This window comes from Rhagoletis pomonella, unplaced genomic scaffold, assembly GCF_013731165.1.
Source record: "Rhagoletis pomonella isolate Grant_MI unplaced genomic scaffold, Rhpom_1.0 Rhpom_scaffold_00001, whole genome shotgun sequence".
Classification (NCBI taxonomy): domain Eukaryota; kingdom Metazoa; phylum Arthropoda; class Insecta; order Diptera; family Tephritidae; genus Rhagoletis; species Rhagoletis pomonella.
Window position 1 is genome coordinate 98,685,158 of NW_023458555.1, and position 16,591 is coordinate 98,701,748.

Below are 16,591 nucleotides of genomic sequence, written 5' to 3' on the forward strand. Positions count from 1 at the left end.
CGATAGAGAAATTCTTCTACAGTTAATTCCTTGGAGGATCCATTATATTTTATATTCCAATGCTGTATTATATTTATCACTTTATCCGTACGAAGGTTCGAACAATTCGGGTTATTAATATTATTACTATTAGCAAGGTAACGAGGGTCGTTAGATTGGCGTATGTAAGCCTGGGTTTGGAACCTATCTTGGTCGAGATTTAACCCAGCTAAAATTCTCCTAACGTTTTCTTCTACCATTTGTGATATTCGATCGGAATCCACTACGGCACCAGAGTCGCGATTTGATTATTTAGGTTACGTTGCGTATTGGAGACGTTAGTTACATCCCTATCGACTGAATCACCTACTGGCATGGACAGGTTTAAGGAACGAGGGCTTTGCGCAACTTGCTGATTATTATCACCTTCTATTAACGACTGGGAGCTTGGAGGGTTATTACGACGCCTATTGCGAGTTAATTGTCTATGCCCGCGCCCTCGAAAATTGGTACCTTGTCTACTTTGAAAGCTTTGCTCAGCCGGCTTGAGGGTAATTGGTATGCAGTCTTTAACATGACATAATCTTTTGCAACAAGGACATTCGTGTTGCTTTTCAAGCCAAGTTCCTATACATTCCCGGTGATATACGTGGTTGCACAAAGTAATTACACAGTCTTGCATCTCAGTCATTGTTTCTTGACAAATGGCACAGTCACATGACTCTTTAGCCACTGCAGACAGGGCTGGAATGTTTTCTGCACTTCGGGTAATCGGCATTTTTTTTTTAAGAGTAAAAAAAATGTATTAAACAAATAAGTTACTTTAAATAAAAGCAGTTACTAAAAAATTTTTTTTTTTTTTTTTTTGTGCTAATGTATCGGTTCCTCACTTATGATTTTCAGGTAACTAATGTTCGGTAACGTAATTTAACGGCTGAGTTGAAAGAGTGGAAAAAAAATTTAGGTTATGGATTTATTTTAGCACAGATGCAACAAACGGTTGACAATTAGCATTATAATTCGGCAAGCAGTCTTTGAACTGCTGTTAGATTTAAATTAATCTGTCTTCCTGAATCTTACTTAACCAGAACATAACTAAAAGGAAAAACAAAACATGGTTCCTTTAATTGCGGTTTGTTGTCCGAGCCTTTACCAGACAGCTAAATTTCCAGCAAAAATTAACCAAAAAGACAAAGGTGTGTAATCCGTTTTCTAGCGGCAAACATCTTTGGAATTAGATCCAATAATGTAGAAAAATCCAGCTAGATTGATCACAAAAATAAAACTAACACAAAAAACTCTGAATCTAAAGGGATTTGTTTTGTATGCATCTTGCTATAATTTGAACTTCAAACTCTGGTCGGAAACCCCAAACATCTTTTAAGTGGTTCAGCTACTCTACTTTGAGCCAGGTACTGAAAAATCCTCCATTAATTGCTTGAATTCTAAACCAGAACTTAATCAGATCTATGGCATTGAAATTTAATTCGACGGATAATAAGATAAAACAAGTCGGAACTATTTGTTTTCCAATTAGGAGTTGATAAAATTTTAGCAATGCTTGCAACATTCCAGACATGCGTTGCCCCACGTTGGGCGCCAAAAATATGTAACCGCATTGAACATTGCAAGGTGGTATCTTGTAAGGCAAGAATCTGGGCTAGCTTCAGTGGCTGGGGAGGTTCTTGGCTATCCTATTTGCTCTTTACACTGCGGCACTATTTTATTATAGAGTCCCGAATTTATAACAAAAAAACTTTAAGTTAGAAAGAGAATAATAAGTGAACAAAAAGAATTAAATAGTAAAAACGCATAGGGACCGGTATTATAATTAATTAAACACTCTTCAGAACTCTCATTGTGGGCTCTCTCAACTTTGCCGGATATGTAGCAAATCAAAGATGAAGTCGATCTGCTAGCTCACTACCCACCCATCCATGGTTTTCGTTGGCTGCCATTTGTTGAAAACCCCATATCCGGTTACGTTACCAACATATTAGTTTCCCCTACCGCGAGGAAACGGAAAAAAAAGTTTCAGCCAATCATGGCGCTTACATGCTCATCCGTTCCAAATGTTAGCCAGAGTCAATTTCAGGGGAATATTATTTTCTGTGTATTTTATTTCAAAATTATATTTATTTTCTACAAATGCAAACTTAATCTAAGACAATAGGGAGTAAGCTTAAGAAAACAATTAGTCCTATGGAAATAAAAAATTTAAGTTATGGGAATTATTCGTAGGTATGGTTTACGTAGTACTTTAGTGCATGAAAAATATATGTTTTATTTTAAGCAAATAGTTAGTGTGGGTGCTCTGAACCAAAAGTTTCACACGTTCGTAAAATTATTTTTAAAATTTCTATATAAAGCTGGTTATTATGTTATTTATAAAAAACCCGGAAAAATTAATTCAATTAAGTACTATCAAAATTTAAATGTATGCCTATATACTTAAGTTCATCAACGAAAAAAAAACTTCTACCGGCATGTATGCAGGTTAATCCATATATGTAAATATGTATGTACATGTATATGTCCGTTTAGTTCATTTATATTATTTCATTTACGTTCTTACATGCATGTACATAAATATGTACATAGCTGACCGCGGCAAATGATAAATCAAAACAAGTGCAAAATGTAAATAAGACAAAACCAGCGGAAAAATGCCGGTGACACAGGAGCGGGTGCTTAACGATCTTAAGCAAAGCTTTTCTCAATCCGCTCCAATGTCAAGCTGGTGTACAAAAAATAAAACAAAGAAAAGTTGATAGCAAAGTGTATATAATAACTTACCCACTGATTTGCAGCTCACGTTGAAAGGCCTTTCTTGTGGTTGTTGCAGTGGAGAATTAACCTGTTTATGTAGACTTGAAGAAAACTTATGCGTGCAGTTTTTTTGTTGTTTTAATTGTTTTAGTTTAAATTCTTTTTTCTTATTTTTGTGTTGTTCGATTGGATTTAAGCTACCGGCTTAAAGTATGTTCTCAATACGTGGGTGGCCGCGTGACTTTTGCACTACGGTGAATTTATAAGCTAAATTGTAATTTTTGTGTAAATTTTCAATGCACTAAGGTCGATTATGATGATACATATGCAAAGCCACAGAAGGGAACTACTTTAAATTATAAAAAAAATGTTTTTTTTTTTTGTTTTGTATGAATTTCGATACCGCATGTAGTGTATATTCAGTACATTTATCTATTTTTTTGTTTTGAACTTAGTAATTATTTTTTTGACGAAATTTTCAATTGATTTTTTCCTTGATATCCAGTAGTTTACATAAAGGTATTCCCAAATTCCTCCTCCGCGTGGTTTCTACAAATTTTAATTAATTTCTATTTTTTTTTTGCAATTGTTATTGTTCTTTTATATCCAGGCTTTAACTTTATCTCTCTACGTATGTGCGTATATATCATCAGAATTGTTTTTTTTTTCAAATGCACTTTTCGGGGAGCTTATCGATGCAGTTTTCGCATCTTTTGGGAATGTTAAAAATTTGGTAATTAATTCATAAATTACACAGGTCTGCAAAAAAATGGGTTCGGAATGTTCTATAAAAGTGTAGTGTCATTTCCGAAGTAATTTTTTGCGTAGAATCCGAATCCGGGGTTTAAATTGCTCTATCACGTCAGGACTTTGAGATATCCTAACCTAAAAGTGCAAAAAACGCTGTTTTTGCCCATTTTTGAGGTTATGTAGCTACGAAGATTTTGCTCATCATAAAAAAGTAGACGTGGTATTTTAAAGTATAAGTCTTCCTCTTTTAAATGCCGTTGAGTTTGCTCAAATATCTTAATTTTTCACTGAGATATCGCATTTTGAAGTCTCCATGTTTGTGAATGTAATCGACCGTATCACGTCTCATGTTATCTCAATGGATTTTCGAATATCGAAAAATTCACAAACATGGAAATTTCAAAATGCGATATCTCAGTGAAAAATAAAGATATTTAAGCAAACTCAACGGCATTTAAAAGAGGAAGACTTATACTTTAAAATACCACGTTTACTTTTTTATGAAGAGCAAAATCTGCATAGCTACATAACCTCAAAAATGGGCAAAAACAGCGTTTTTGCACTTTTAGGTTAGGATATCTCAAAATCCTGACGTGATAGAGCAATTTAAACCCCGGATTCGGATTCTACGCAAAAAATTACTTCGAAAATGACCCTACACTTTCCTAGAACAAAACGTTGTTGACCTGTGTTATTAATATTATTTTTTTTTATTTTTTTATTTTTTTTATGGACGATGTAGGCTTTTTTCCCCCAAGCGCCCCGGGGGGGTGAGCTGTGTATCAATTTCCTAAGCTTGGGCAGCTAGGAAAAAACGACGAGACCGCGTGGCCAGCATGTGGCCTGATACTGAGGACCGGTGTGATTTGGGCACGGGACAGTAGTTTTCCTCTTGTTGCTATCGTGAATCTGTGCACAAAGAGTACAATGAGGGAAGCAGTAAAAAAAAGGCGTATAGAATAAATGAGCTTTTAGCGTATTACCTTCTTTTGGTTTTTGTTTGCTAAAGCAATGAATGATTTCCAATCTCCTGTGATGGCAGACTCAGTTGCAAACTTTGAGTGTCTCAATAAATGAGCGCTGTTTTAATAAATGAGCGCTAACATGCCCAATGAATTACGATGCACTTTTAACACCAAAAAAAAAAAGGAAAACTTACTAACCTATCGAATTGATAGCAGGAAAAAATTAAGTAAACTACTTACAGTTATGTTGCAAGATTTTAATGTTGGATTTTAGACACCCTCGAAGGGATCCTACTTGGTCTGCAGTTGAAATGGAAAGGAAGTAACTACTTTCCGTAAACCAGTCTTGAACTCTCGGCTTCGGCAAATATACAGTAAAAATGTCATGGTTGGTACTACTGTTTTGACCGAAAAAGTGTTTTTTCTACCCATTGTAGTATGGATATATACAAATATCGCATGCGAGAATTTTTTTTACGTGTAGGGTTGCTTCGAGAACGGGAAATTGTATTTGATTTGTTCGAATGAAATAATGATAGTATATTTTGACAGACATTTGTTTGGAAAAATGTAAAGAATAAAAGTTTGGATTTCTTAATTCGAAGCTAGTTGTAGTGGTGGACATTACAAGTGCAATTGACGCTCTTAAAAACACGCTATTTCTTTTCGTGCTCAAAAGTTGCCGCAGAATGTACAGTTAACTTTTGCTAACATACTCATTCTCATGTGCCCTCACAATCGTAACATAATTATACGACAAATATCGAAAAGTGCGGTTAAAGTGAACACATTAATTTCTAACGTTTATATTCTCTAAGCTTACCTACAATGCCACGTGGAAAGCATCTATCCGATGAGAAAAAGGGAAAAATTTCCGCTTTCAAACCAACTGGTATGAATACTACTGACATTTCAAAAGAAATTCGTCGAACAAGGTGCGTTATTAGATCTTATCTGCAAAATCCGGACAATTACGGGAAAAACGGAGTACTGGGCCTAAGCCGAAACTATCGGGCCATGATAAGCGCTTTATTTTGTCCAAAGCGAGTAATTCGTCCATTTCCTGTACTAAACTCGCGGCACTTTGCAAAATCCAAAATGACCATCGGGCGGTTTCTAAATAAATCAGAATGCATTGTGCGAGCTAATATGAGAAAGGAGCCAACGCTGCAACCACGCCATAAAACTGCACGGCTTCAGTTTGCTCAAGATAATTTAAATACATCCTGGGACTCGGTATGTGTAACTAGCACCATATTCGTGTTTGCAGTTCCCAACCAAATTTTTTCAAAATAGGTTATATTTTCTGATGAATGGAAGTTTAGTTTGGACGGACCAGATGGCTGCCGTGGGTATTGGAGGGATTTGAGAAAGGAAACTCTCATATTTTCAAAACGAAACTTTGGGGATGGTTCAGTGATGATGTGGAGTGCATTTCATAAACATGGAACACTTGATCTTCGCTTCACAAGTTCTAAAATGAATAGTACAGAGTATATTGGAGTACTCGAGAACAGTCTTCTTCCATTTTTAGAGGAAAACAGAGAAAGACCGTGGATTTTTATGCACGACAATGCTGCCATCCACAAAAGTCTGCGAACAAAAACATTTTTGGAAGCTTGTTCTGTTGAAACAATGGACTGCCCAGCGTGCTCACCGGACTTGAACCCGATTGAAAATATTTGAGGAACACTTGCCAGACGTGTATATACGGAAAATAAAAAATTTGATTCAGTTGAAAACTTAAAGACTGCAATTTTAAGAGAGTGGGAGCAGTTGGAACAAAACTTTTTAATTCATTTTATTAATTCTATGCCTAAAAGATTGTTTGAAGTAGGGAAAGTGAGAGGAGGAGCCATATGATTTTAGTAAAATTAAATACAAACACTATTGGAAATATATATCTATTAAAAACGCCAATTGTCGTATAATTATGTTATGATTGTGAGGGCACATGAGAATTAGTATGTTAGCAAACGTTAACTGTACATTGTACAGCAACTTTTGAGCACGAAAAGAAATAGCGTGTTTTTAACAGCGTCAATTGCACTTTAATTCTGTGTATTTGTTTTTGCCAAAATGTTAACAACATAGCTCGGTCGAGGTAAAGAGCTAGGATTTTATAGGTGGCGTATAAAAGTGATACACACTATATACATGTATATATATCAGTGGTGCACAGCGTCGACAGAGCTACCAATACAAGCGCAAAATTTTTGTCTTAGTATGCGTACACTAGCAAACGCAAACTAATTCGCTGTTAGCAGCGCAACAGTTCGCTACCCTGCAAAAAATTGTGCGACTAATCTCTAACGAGATTGGGCATTAATTAGTCCCAACTAGTCTCATACGGGTACTAATGGAGGCCAAATTAGTCTCGACTAATCCCTTATAGGTATAACTGGAGATCAATTAGTCCCGGTTCGAATCTCAGCTGGCGCAAATTTTTATTTTAATTCTTTAAGAGTGACTAGTAGCTTTTTATACCCATTCGGGTATAAAGGTGAACAATTAGTCTCTTCATAGGACATGCTCGAACAAAAGCGATCAGTTCATTCCATATAAAGAGATCAAAAGTGGTATTAGTCGCATGCTCCTTTGCGATTGCTCCCGGAGTCATCCCGGATTAGTCCCATTTTCTGCAGGGTAGCTGCGCACACGTCTTGTATGTGAAAACAGAGTAGCTCCCGGAGACTCCCGCGTGCACCACTGATATATACATATGTATGTGTGTATATGCATTGTATGTTCCTTAATCTGGTGATGAGTAACAGTACCAGACCCACAAGAATGCGCATCGCCACAGGTACCATCAATAGCTGGGCAAGTTCGTGTATCAGCACCACCAGCAATGTCACCAGCTGCAGCAGCAGGTGTCGAGCGAGGGGTATGTAAATTACCAGCAATTGGCAGTATATCGGGTTTCTTAACATCAGAACGCGCGGGAATTAGACAAACCTTAGCTTTATGCCCCTTAGCATTGGCAGCAACAACACCCGCGTCAAAATCATTATCATAGGACAAAACCACAATATTAGTTGTGTTTTCGCATTCTCCAGCATTTGGTAACTGGTTAACAGCAGTATTTTGTGATGAGTAAACAGCGGCATTCTTGTTCTTCTCCTCTGCTAACGATTTAATTTCACTGCAAAGCTTTTCATTTACGCTCCGAAAATTTTCAGTTTGTTTTGTCAGTTCTTCAGCTAGCGCTCTCACTTTCGCTATTGTTATTGTTAGTATTTCTGTCTTTCTAACGAATAACTCCTGGTGCAATTTTATGTTGGCCAGTTTCTCGCTGAATTTCTCATCTATTTAACGGATTAATTGCTTCTCCTCCTTGCTATTTACTTTCAATGCTTCCTCAAATTCGTCTTAATACTCTTTCAGGTAAATTTTTTTTTCTTGACGTTCTCCGTGATGTCCCGAAAAACAAGATCGACATTTTGTATGTAGATGATGCACTCCGGGCAAATAAATTTAACCATAGGATGCGTTCCAATAATTGTCGCCTTGTAGTTATCCAAGCCGAAGCATTTTGTTGCTGAGTGAAATAATTTTCCACAAACGCCCTCACATCGCAAGCCCGACCCGCCTCGAATCAGTGATTTGCAAGTTACACACTTGTCATTATCGGGCATTTTTGCTTATTTCTGTTTATTATATTTTACGCCGTATGTGTGTATGTAAGTATTCACTTTAGCATGTATTTGTTCTTGCTTTTGATACACAAGCTTTTTATTCCGCTTATTACGATTCTATTCGCCGGTCTTTGGCCCAAAGCAGTTCGGCCAAACCAATATTATAATTAAATAAAACTGAAGTTTTATTGTTATATTGTCAATTTCAATTTATAATATATGGAAATCTGCTTACACAGTATGTTAATGTGTATATTTTCACAATTAATGTTGCTGAAGACTTAGTAAATGCGTAGAAAATTTGAGAATTTTCGGAGACAAAAAACGTACGAGCACACAAGCCGATGTAACAGGGTAAGAATTGAATATCTTCGTTATTACTCAACTTTTTGCTATAGTTGAGACATGACAAGATAGATAATTAAAATATATTTCGGAATTATAGAATAAAAACTTATTTAAAATGCATAATATGCCTTTTTTTCGAGCTCACTCAACTGTGTGCGTACGCACAGCATTCGCATGTGGCATTCAGCCAAATCAGTGTTGTACCAATGGCATGTAAACAAATCGACTAACGTTTTTACAGGAAATATTGCTTTTTGCGTTCCCGTGCACTTCTGCATCTGTTCTCCTTTTACTCTCACTTGAGAGAGTAGAATTGTAGTTTGACAGTTCCACAGGTTTCAGGGCCGTTTGCACCATGTCTAGTTAATTCTAACTCCCAGTTAAACATCTTTATCGACGTTATCGACACCCATCATATAACATGTGATCGATAAAGCAGTTAACGTGCTTAACTGAAGGGTGTACCTCCAGTTAGCGTTAACTAGACATGGTGCAAACGGCCCTTAGTCCGTAGTTCAAAGGAACAGACTAACAAAAATTATTTTGTATGCTTCCAAACTCTTCACTCTAGGAACTATTCTAAATGTGGAGGGTTACAATCCGTAATTATCTAGGTGGGCTTTCAACCCCCAAAATTGGTCAAAATTTTGGAAAGGGGGTACCATTAGACGCGTCTGGTCCCCAATAACAAGAATCCGAAAGCGGAAATTAACTTTTTTTTACCCGATCAAAAGCTATTAACAAAAAATTTTGGGCGTTGAAAGCCCAACTAGATAATTACCATACCATACCATACATTCTATTAATATTATCTAAAATGTTATTGCACTAATAAATTGCTACTTTTTTGGTAGAAACGTTTAGTGCCAAAATATCATCTACAATACGATATTTATTGAAAAGATATTGACACTCTAAAACAATTTGGACAGATTTTAAACAGCAATTTCCAAAATTCTTGCACATACATAGCCTACCAACATAGTGAAATAATATAAAGTATGCCAGCCAATTTTATGTAAGCTTATTTCAAAGCAAATTTTAGTACCTCTGCACGATTTCGGTTTAGATCCTTATCCTGATGGACTGAAAACCTCAGTACTGCAACGGTCTGTGTGCTTTGCACAAGCGGAAAGAATTTATTGGCATGTTTTTTTATTTTTTACTCAAATCAACAAACTTCATAATTCCTCACTCAAAGGTGTTAACATGAAAGTCAAATGAAGGAAAAAAGATGATAATAAATCTCCAAATAAGTGTACCGAAATAGAATGTCATTGCTAGCTGGCACACTTTATATCAGTGGGATTCATGAAACGTCGCAAAGGTGTTTCAAATATCGCTTTTGCCTCAAAATTTGCCACCTTGTGACGCAGCTGATTACTTTTGTAAGGGAACTTTCTTGCGACAAAATTGCGACATTGCCATAGCATCTGAGCTGGCAATCATTGCGGGAAAATTGTCCTTAAATTCGGTCCAAATTTAAAAAAATGAGACCCTATAGAGAAGCTTTTTGCGATTCTAAAAGTGAAAACTCCAGAGCGCGGAGGCTTTGATTAAAAAGTTATTAACTTTTAAATTTGCACAATTCACCATATAAATTTCATTGATTACATGGAAGTGGTGGAAATAAACACATATATTGGTGCTACCAGATAATGAGAAGAGTGGGGGTTTTTGTATTCACCTTATATTGAAATACTGTTTTATATAAAAAAAGCGACGCAGGCGAAGTATTGATTTTAAAGAAAATTTCATTATTTATAGAATTATCGATTTTTATAAGAAAGCGCCGCAGGCGAAAATTTATCATTATGTATTTATCGAAGTATTGTTTTTTTTTTGAAAAAGCGCCGCAGTCAAAAATTTTTAATAAAAAATCGCTCGTTTTTTTTTTAATTTTCATTATTTATCGAAGTATTGATTTTTTGTGAAAACAGCGCCGCAGTCGAAAATTTTTAATAGAAAATCGCGCGATTTTTTATAAAAAATTACGGGCGTTCATTAAAGGGGCGGTGAGCGAAGAGGGAGTGGGCGTGGCACCTCCAACCTACCTTTGTGAAGAGGGCATGAACCGCCATTGACATAGATGCAACCTCCGACCACCTAGGCCCCCTATGGGTCCCTAGAGACCCCTTAGAAAAATGACCAAAACTCAAAATTTTTACTTGCGTCCACAGTATTTTTGCGTAAAATTTCTTTCTGCGTAGGTGGCCTTCGGCCGCGCCTTAGGATACTAACCATAGGTGGGCACGACCAAAACAAGCGTTCGCTAGAAGTGAGAATGTGTTTAGTGTGCCTAATTCATTTTGCATGCTGCCGCGTGCTCATCGTTACGCTCTTGCTTGTATACGTACACGCCATGTTTACGCTCATTGAGCGTGTGCTCGTTCTCTGCCCATGCCTGATTATAACCCTTACCAAATAGAATTTTCCTTTTGGTGATGTAGCCTTGGGAAAGGATGAGGTAACTAGAATTCCCTTTCTGTGTAGTAAACCTGGGGCTACCGCCCCAGTGATGTCTTTATGCAGAGCTCTTTGTTTAACATATTTTAAAAACACATTATACTCATTCATTCCGCCATTTTGATTTGTTTGCTTTGTCGAAGAAGAGTAGTGAAATTATTAAAGGCGTTTTATATTGTTACGATTATCCTTGAAAACTCGTCCGGATTTCCCAAGTCCTCGGTTCGTATCGCTGGATTATTAAATAAATGCTAACGATGACCAAATTGTAATACAATTAACTTTATTGTACAACAAACAATTCACAACACTCGCTAATACAGTAAAAACACTTTACAATACTTGTTAAAACAATAACAACGTTAAACTTATAGCTTACTTATTCGCAACTCACTTCTCTGCTCACTTTACTTGTAGCTTGCTGACTTGTAACTGACTAACTTCGCTGTGGCGGCGCCCTTATATACCTGCGCTGGCACTTATGGCAACTCTAGAACATTCTGAAGTTTATCGCTCATTCTCTTTCTCTCGCTGTTCGCAGTGTTCATCCAACTTGACGTTTCTCTTTGTGGAACATTCTACGTCATTCCTCGAACATTCTGCCTATTTCTCGTTGTTCGCTTTGTGTTGCCGGAGTATTCGCAACAATATTGTTAAAAAATAAAATAAAATACATTTAATGTACACAAAATACACGTGAACATTGCAAAGAACATATATTTATAAAAATAGGAGTGTTATACTATGTCTCCAGTGTGAGATTTAATGAAGATTTAGCCCTCTGACGAGATTTGACGTTAAATCTTTTGAGATTTACCATATAAAATTAAATCTCGAAAGGCAGTAGATTTAAGTTAAATCTTCGTCAAATCTTCAATAATATTGATCAATAAGTACAATTTGTTGGATGTGGCAACCACAAATTTACATGCCATAAGTCAAATGACAGCCTATCATAAAAACATGAATTTTCGTATTTTTAGGGATTTTTATATTTTTTTGTTAGTTTGGGAGGAAAATTAGTAATACATATTTACATAACTTTGGTTGTAATAAATTAAGAAAATATTATTTTAAAAACTAAAAATTTAGAAGAAATGTTTTATAGTAATATCATGCAGAGTCTTCTCCGCTTTCTATAAGTCATTTACGCACTGCGACAAAAAATTTATAAACTTCGGTAATGGTTCTGCTTCGATAACATTGCACCGAACATCCTCTAGAACTCAGTTCGTATTCATGATATGCCAAAGGCCCACGATTGGATTTTCGGTTCCCTCCTATGAATAAGAGAGTTCTACAAAAATTTTTCTTTCCGCAACGTTTTGATAATTTTTCTTAAATTCGGAAAAATGATTCGAGATATGGTACCATTCTTTACACTTTCCAAACTATATATTATACATACATATTTACCACGAATAAGAAGCCAATAATATTCAGAATTCATATAATGAAATTCCGCTTGGTACCTTCGTTTTATCTGTCTGTATATCAATGTCCGCAACTGTATTTATAAAATCATACATAAGCAAACGTCAAATATTTAAAAATATGAACGTCAAGCATATCTCGTTGTGGTAATGGAGACGGTTGTGATTTAGCAACTGGATTTATTAAATCCTAATGAATAAATCTCTCAATGGAGACATAGTATTAAGTGCTCTTTTTACCTTCCTTTTATTAGCTCGGGATGTAACTATGTAATATTGATGCGCCTAAAAGATACAGCGATTTCTATTCTCAAGTTACACACCTGATGACAGTACGAATGGCAATTATAATAGGGAGGTTTTAGTTTTTTAAACTATAATTTTATTTTTTTATATGAAACTTTGCTGGTGAAACTGCAAAGAATTTACCAACGAATTAGTTAAATACTATTACTAATATAATGAAAGGAGTGATAAATAATGCAAATATATACGATTATTAACAGCCCCGCCAAGTTTTATGACGAAATTCGTGATAGTTTTGTGAAAATAGCCAAAACCGATGTAATGGAGAGAAACCCATCATTGCAAAGTCAAAGTCGCGAAACACACGTTTTTTTATTGTCTTCAAATACTTCAAGAAAAAGTATATCAGTTAAGGCAGCTTCGAAATATAATTGTAAAAACTTTTCTTTTTCTCTAACGCGCGACATTTGTAAAAAATTTTACATTTGCAATCCGGAGTTGCGATAGGTCGTTCATACAACTTTGTTCGAAACATTGCCATTTCGCCAAAAATGCCACTTTGCGACGTTTTATGAATCGCACTAATATTCCATTATGCTTATAAACACTTAACAATTGTCGCCACTTCCGTACCTTCCGAAAATTGTTTTCCAAGGCTTCTCAAAAGAACAGAAAAAACTCTTTAAATCAATTAATACATTTCATTGTGGGTTATACATTTATCGAAGTTACGATTGTTTCATTTTCTTGTTGTATATTTTTAATTGAAATAAACTGTTAAAATTTTCAATCGATGTATCGAAAATATCGATGTTTTTATACGATACATCGATATCCATCGATGCTATATTTCGATGTATCGAATCGAAAAAAACATCGACGTTTTTTTTTTTACTTGCTACCCTACATCTTTCTAGGGATTTCGAAAAAACATCGATACATCGAAAATATCGATGTTTAGCTTCGATGCATCTAAAATTTTTCTCTCGATGTATAAATCAGTGGGCGCGTTCATAAGTCGTAGCTGTTGGGTAACCGTTGGCTGTTTGTCTTAGAAACGCACAGTTGAGTAGTTGCGCTCAGCCCAACAGTTGGCAACCTTCCGCCATTATTTCCAGCGGAAAATTTTTACGCTACCTGAACTCAACGTGTTGGGCTTAGCCTAAACAGCTGATCGAAAAGACTTACGTCGCTTATATTAAATTTAACGCCGCTTTGTTAGGTGGCAGTTGCAAACAAATTTATTATATTTTATACTAGCTTATACCCGCGGGTTTCACCCCGCGCTTTTATACAAATAGGAAAAATAATTTAATGATGTTAGATTTTATTTCTGTGCCCATTTCGTTATAGCTCGTTATTTTTTAAGCGAGTTAAGGTATTTAGGCCGTTTAAAACTATTAAATTATAAAATCTCGTCTGCGCGCTAGGCATACGAAATATATCAATCCCTCTAAGTTTATCTTAAAATGTTTCCAGGTATACGACGCGTGAACGTGTAACCTTCTTGGAGGTGCCACGGCGAGTTCTAATATTTCCAACTCAAATTTAATAACCTGGCCTTCATAAAATACCACTTCTCATTACTGTAGCAAATGCCTCAAGAGAGCTTTAGATTATAAGGCCGAACCCGGCTCTCCCTTTTCCATTTAATGAAATTTATTCTGTCTTCCACAAACACTTCCAGGGATATCTGGCAAGAAAAATTAAATTTGTACTGGAAGTGCCACGCCCCTTTTTCTTATAAAACTAATCTTCTTCCATGAATTTAGAATTGATTTTACATACCCCAGTACCAAGTCCCAGTACTCTACCATGAACACCTCTAGAGATAAACAGTAAGAGTAAGTAAGATTTGTACGGCAGGAACCATGTCCCCTTTTCGAATAACGCAAATTCTTCTCTTTGAGTATGGAATTAATTTTGTATACACATCTCGGTGCCAAGTTCCAGTCCTCTGCAATAAACACCTCCAGAAATATGCAGCATAGAAAAATCAATTTGCATGGGAGTTGCCACACCACCTTTTCCAATAACTCTCATTTTTCTCCATGAGTATGGTATTAGTTTCACATACATACACGCATACATATGTATTTCCATACCAACCTTTAGTGCTTTACCCCAAACATTTGAAGAGATATGCAATATGAAACTTTCATTCAGTATGGGAGGTGCTACGCCTCTTTTCCAAAAACGTCCATTTTTCTCCGTGCATATGAACATGATTTCACACAGTGTTGGCAAACTGTTAATCTGATTAACGATTAAAATGTTAATCGCGTTTGTCGATTAAAATTAATTAGTCGTAATCAACTGTACGATTAATGATAACATTTTTTTAATCGTTAATCGCTGGCTGCGATTACGTTTAATTAATTTAAAACATTAATCGTTAATCCAATTAAAAATAAAATCTGATTAATTTGTCTAGTTTGTCCGAGTTTCAAACCAAATACAAGTTATAAAAATTATTTTGTGTTTTACGCGCGTAATATAAGAAAATAATAATTATTGTTATTAGTAATACATAAACTGGGAACTTTTACAAACCTAGTTTGCAAAACGTTTGTTGGTATATATCTTAATGAAAATGCACACCAGATTGCTTAGATTGATGAGGAAACCCGACTTAGCCATACCGGATTAACTTGCTTTGTGTGCACAGGGAAATTCCAGCATAACTTAATTAATCACCAAACTTACTTGATCAAATTAAGAGTTAATGATTAAAAAATAATTTTTTAATCGCGGTTATAATTAACTGTTTAGTCGGATTAAAATTAATCATGATTAACTGAAATCAGATTGAATTTAATCGAATTAACTAACTAATTAAAACATCAATCGATTAATGCCAACATTGATTTCACATACATATCACTATACCAAGTTTCAGTTCTCTCCCACAAATACTTCCAGCGATATGTATGTAATATGAAAATTCCAATTTGTATGGGAGGGGCCTTGAGTTATCGGACTTGCTTTCAGTCTAAGACCATCCTTCCGAAATCCGTAGTAAGTGTACTAAATTTCGCTCTGATCGGAAAACCGGTTAAGGAAGTAGCCTATTTTTTATCCAGGTCATAAACCATCTTTGAGCAAAATTTCATTTTCAAGCAGGTGGCAATTCTTAAAAAAGTAGCCCATTTTCCAGTCTAGGTCATAAGCTACCTGTGTGCAAACTTTCATGCAAATCAGTTCAGTCATTTCCACGTATTAATTTAATTAAACATTCCTAATACGTGATAACTCTTAAAATAGTAGCCTATTTTCCAACATAGGTCATAAGCTATCTCTGTGCGAAATGTCATGCAAATCTTTTCAGTCGTTTCCGCGTATTAATTTAATTAAAACTTTTTTGACAGGTGGCAACTCTTCCAAAAAATTAGCCTATTTTCCACTGTAGGTCATAAGCTATCTGCTTGCAAAATTTCATGCAAATCCGTTCAGGCTTTTCCGCGTATTGATTTAATTAAACTTTTTAGCAGGCGGTAACTCTTAAAAAAGTAGCCTATTTTTCAACCTAGCTCATAAGCTATCTGTGTAAAAACTTCCATGCAAATCAGTTCACTCATTTCCGCGTATTAATTAAATTAAACATTTCTAACAGTTGGCAACTCTTAAGAAAGGTAGCCTACTTTCTAACCTAGGTCATAAGCTATCTGTGTGCAAAATTTCATGCAAATTCATTCAGTCGTTCCCGCATATTAAATAAATGAAACTTTTTTAACAGGTGGCAACTCTTAAAAAATTAGCCTATTAACCAATCTGGCCCATAGGCTATCTGCGTACAAAATTTCATGCAAATCCGTGTAGTCGTTTCCGCGTGATGATTTCCCAAACATCCAAACATACAAACTTTCACATTTATAATATTTATAAGATATAATATTTATAAGATATAATATTTATAAGATAAGATTACTGACGTGATAAAGTAACTAAAATATTTTATAATAATAATACTCCATTCTGTCTCATTTGCTCACACAAT

At 35.5% G+C, this 16,591-nt stretch overlaps 1 protein-coding gene across 1 annotated transcript; it reads right to left on the reverse strand.

Moving 5' to 3' along the window:
• Window positions 1-262: 262 nt before the first annotated feature.
• On the reverse strand, window positions 263-670 carry LOC118734670 (RING finger protein 145-like). Its single transcript, XM_036464380.1, has one exon. It carries the CDS (start codon window positions 668-670, stop codon window positions 263-265), a length of 408 nt encoding a protein of 135 aa, XP_036320273.1.
• Between the last annotated feature and the right edge of the window lie 15,921 nt (window positions 671-16,591).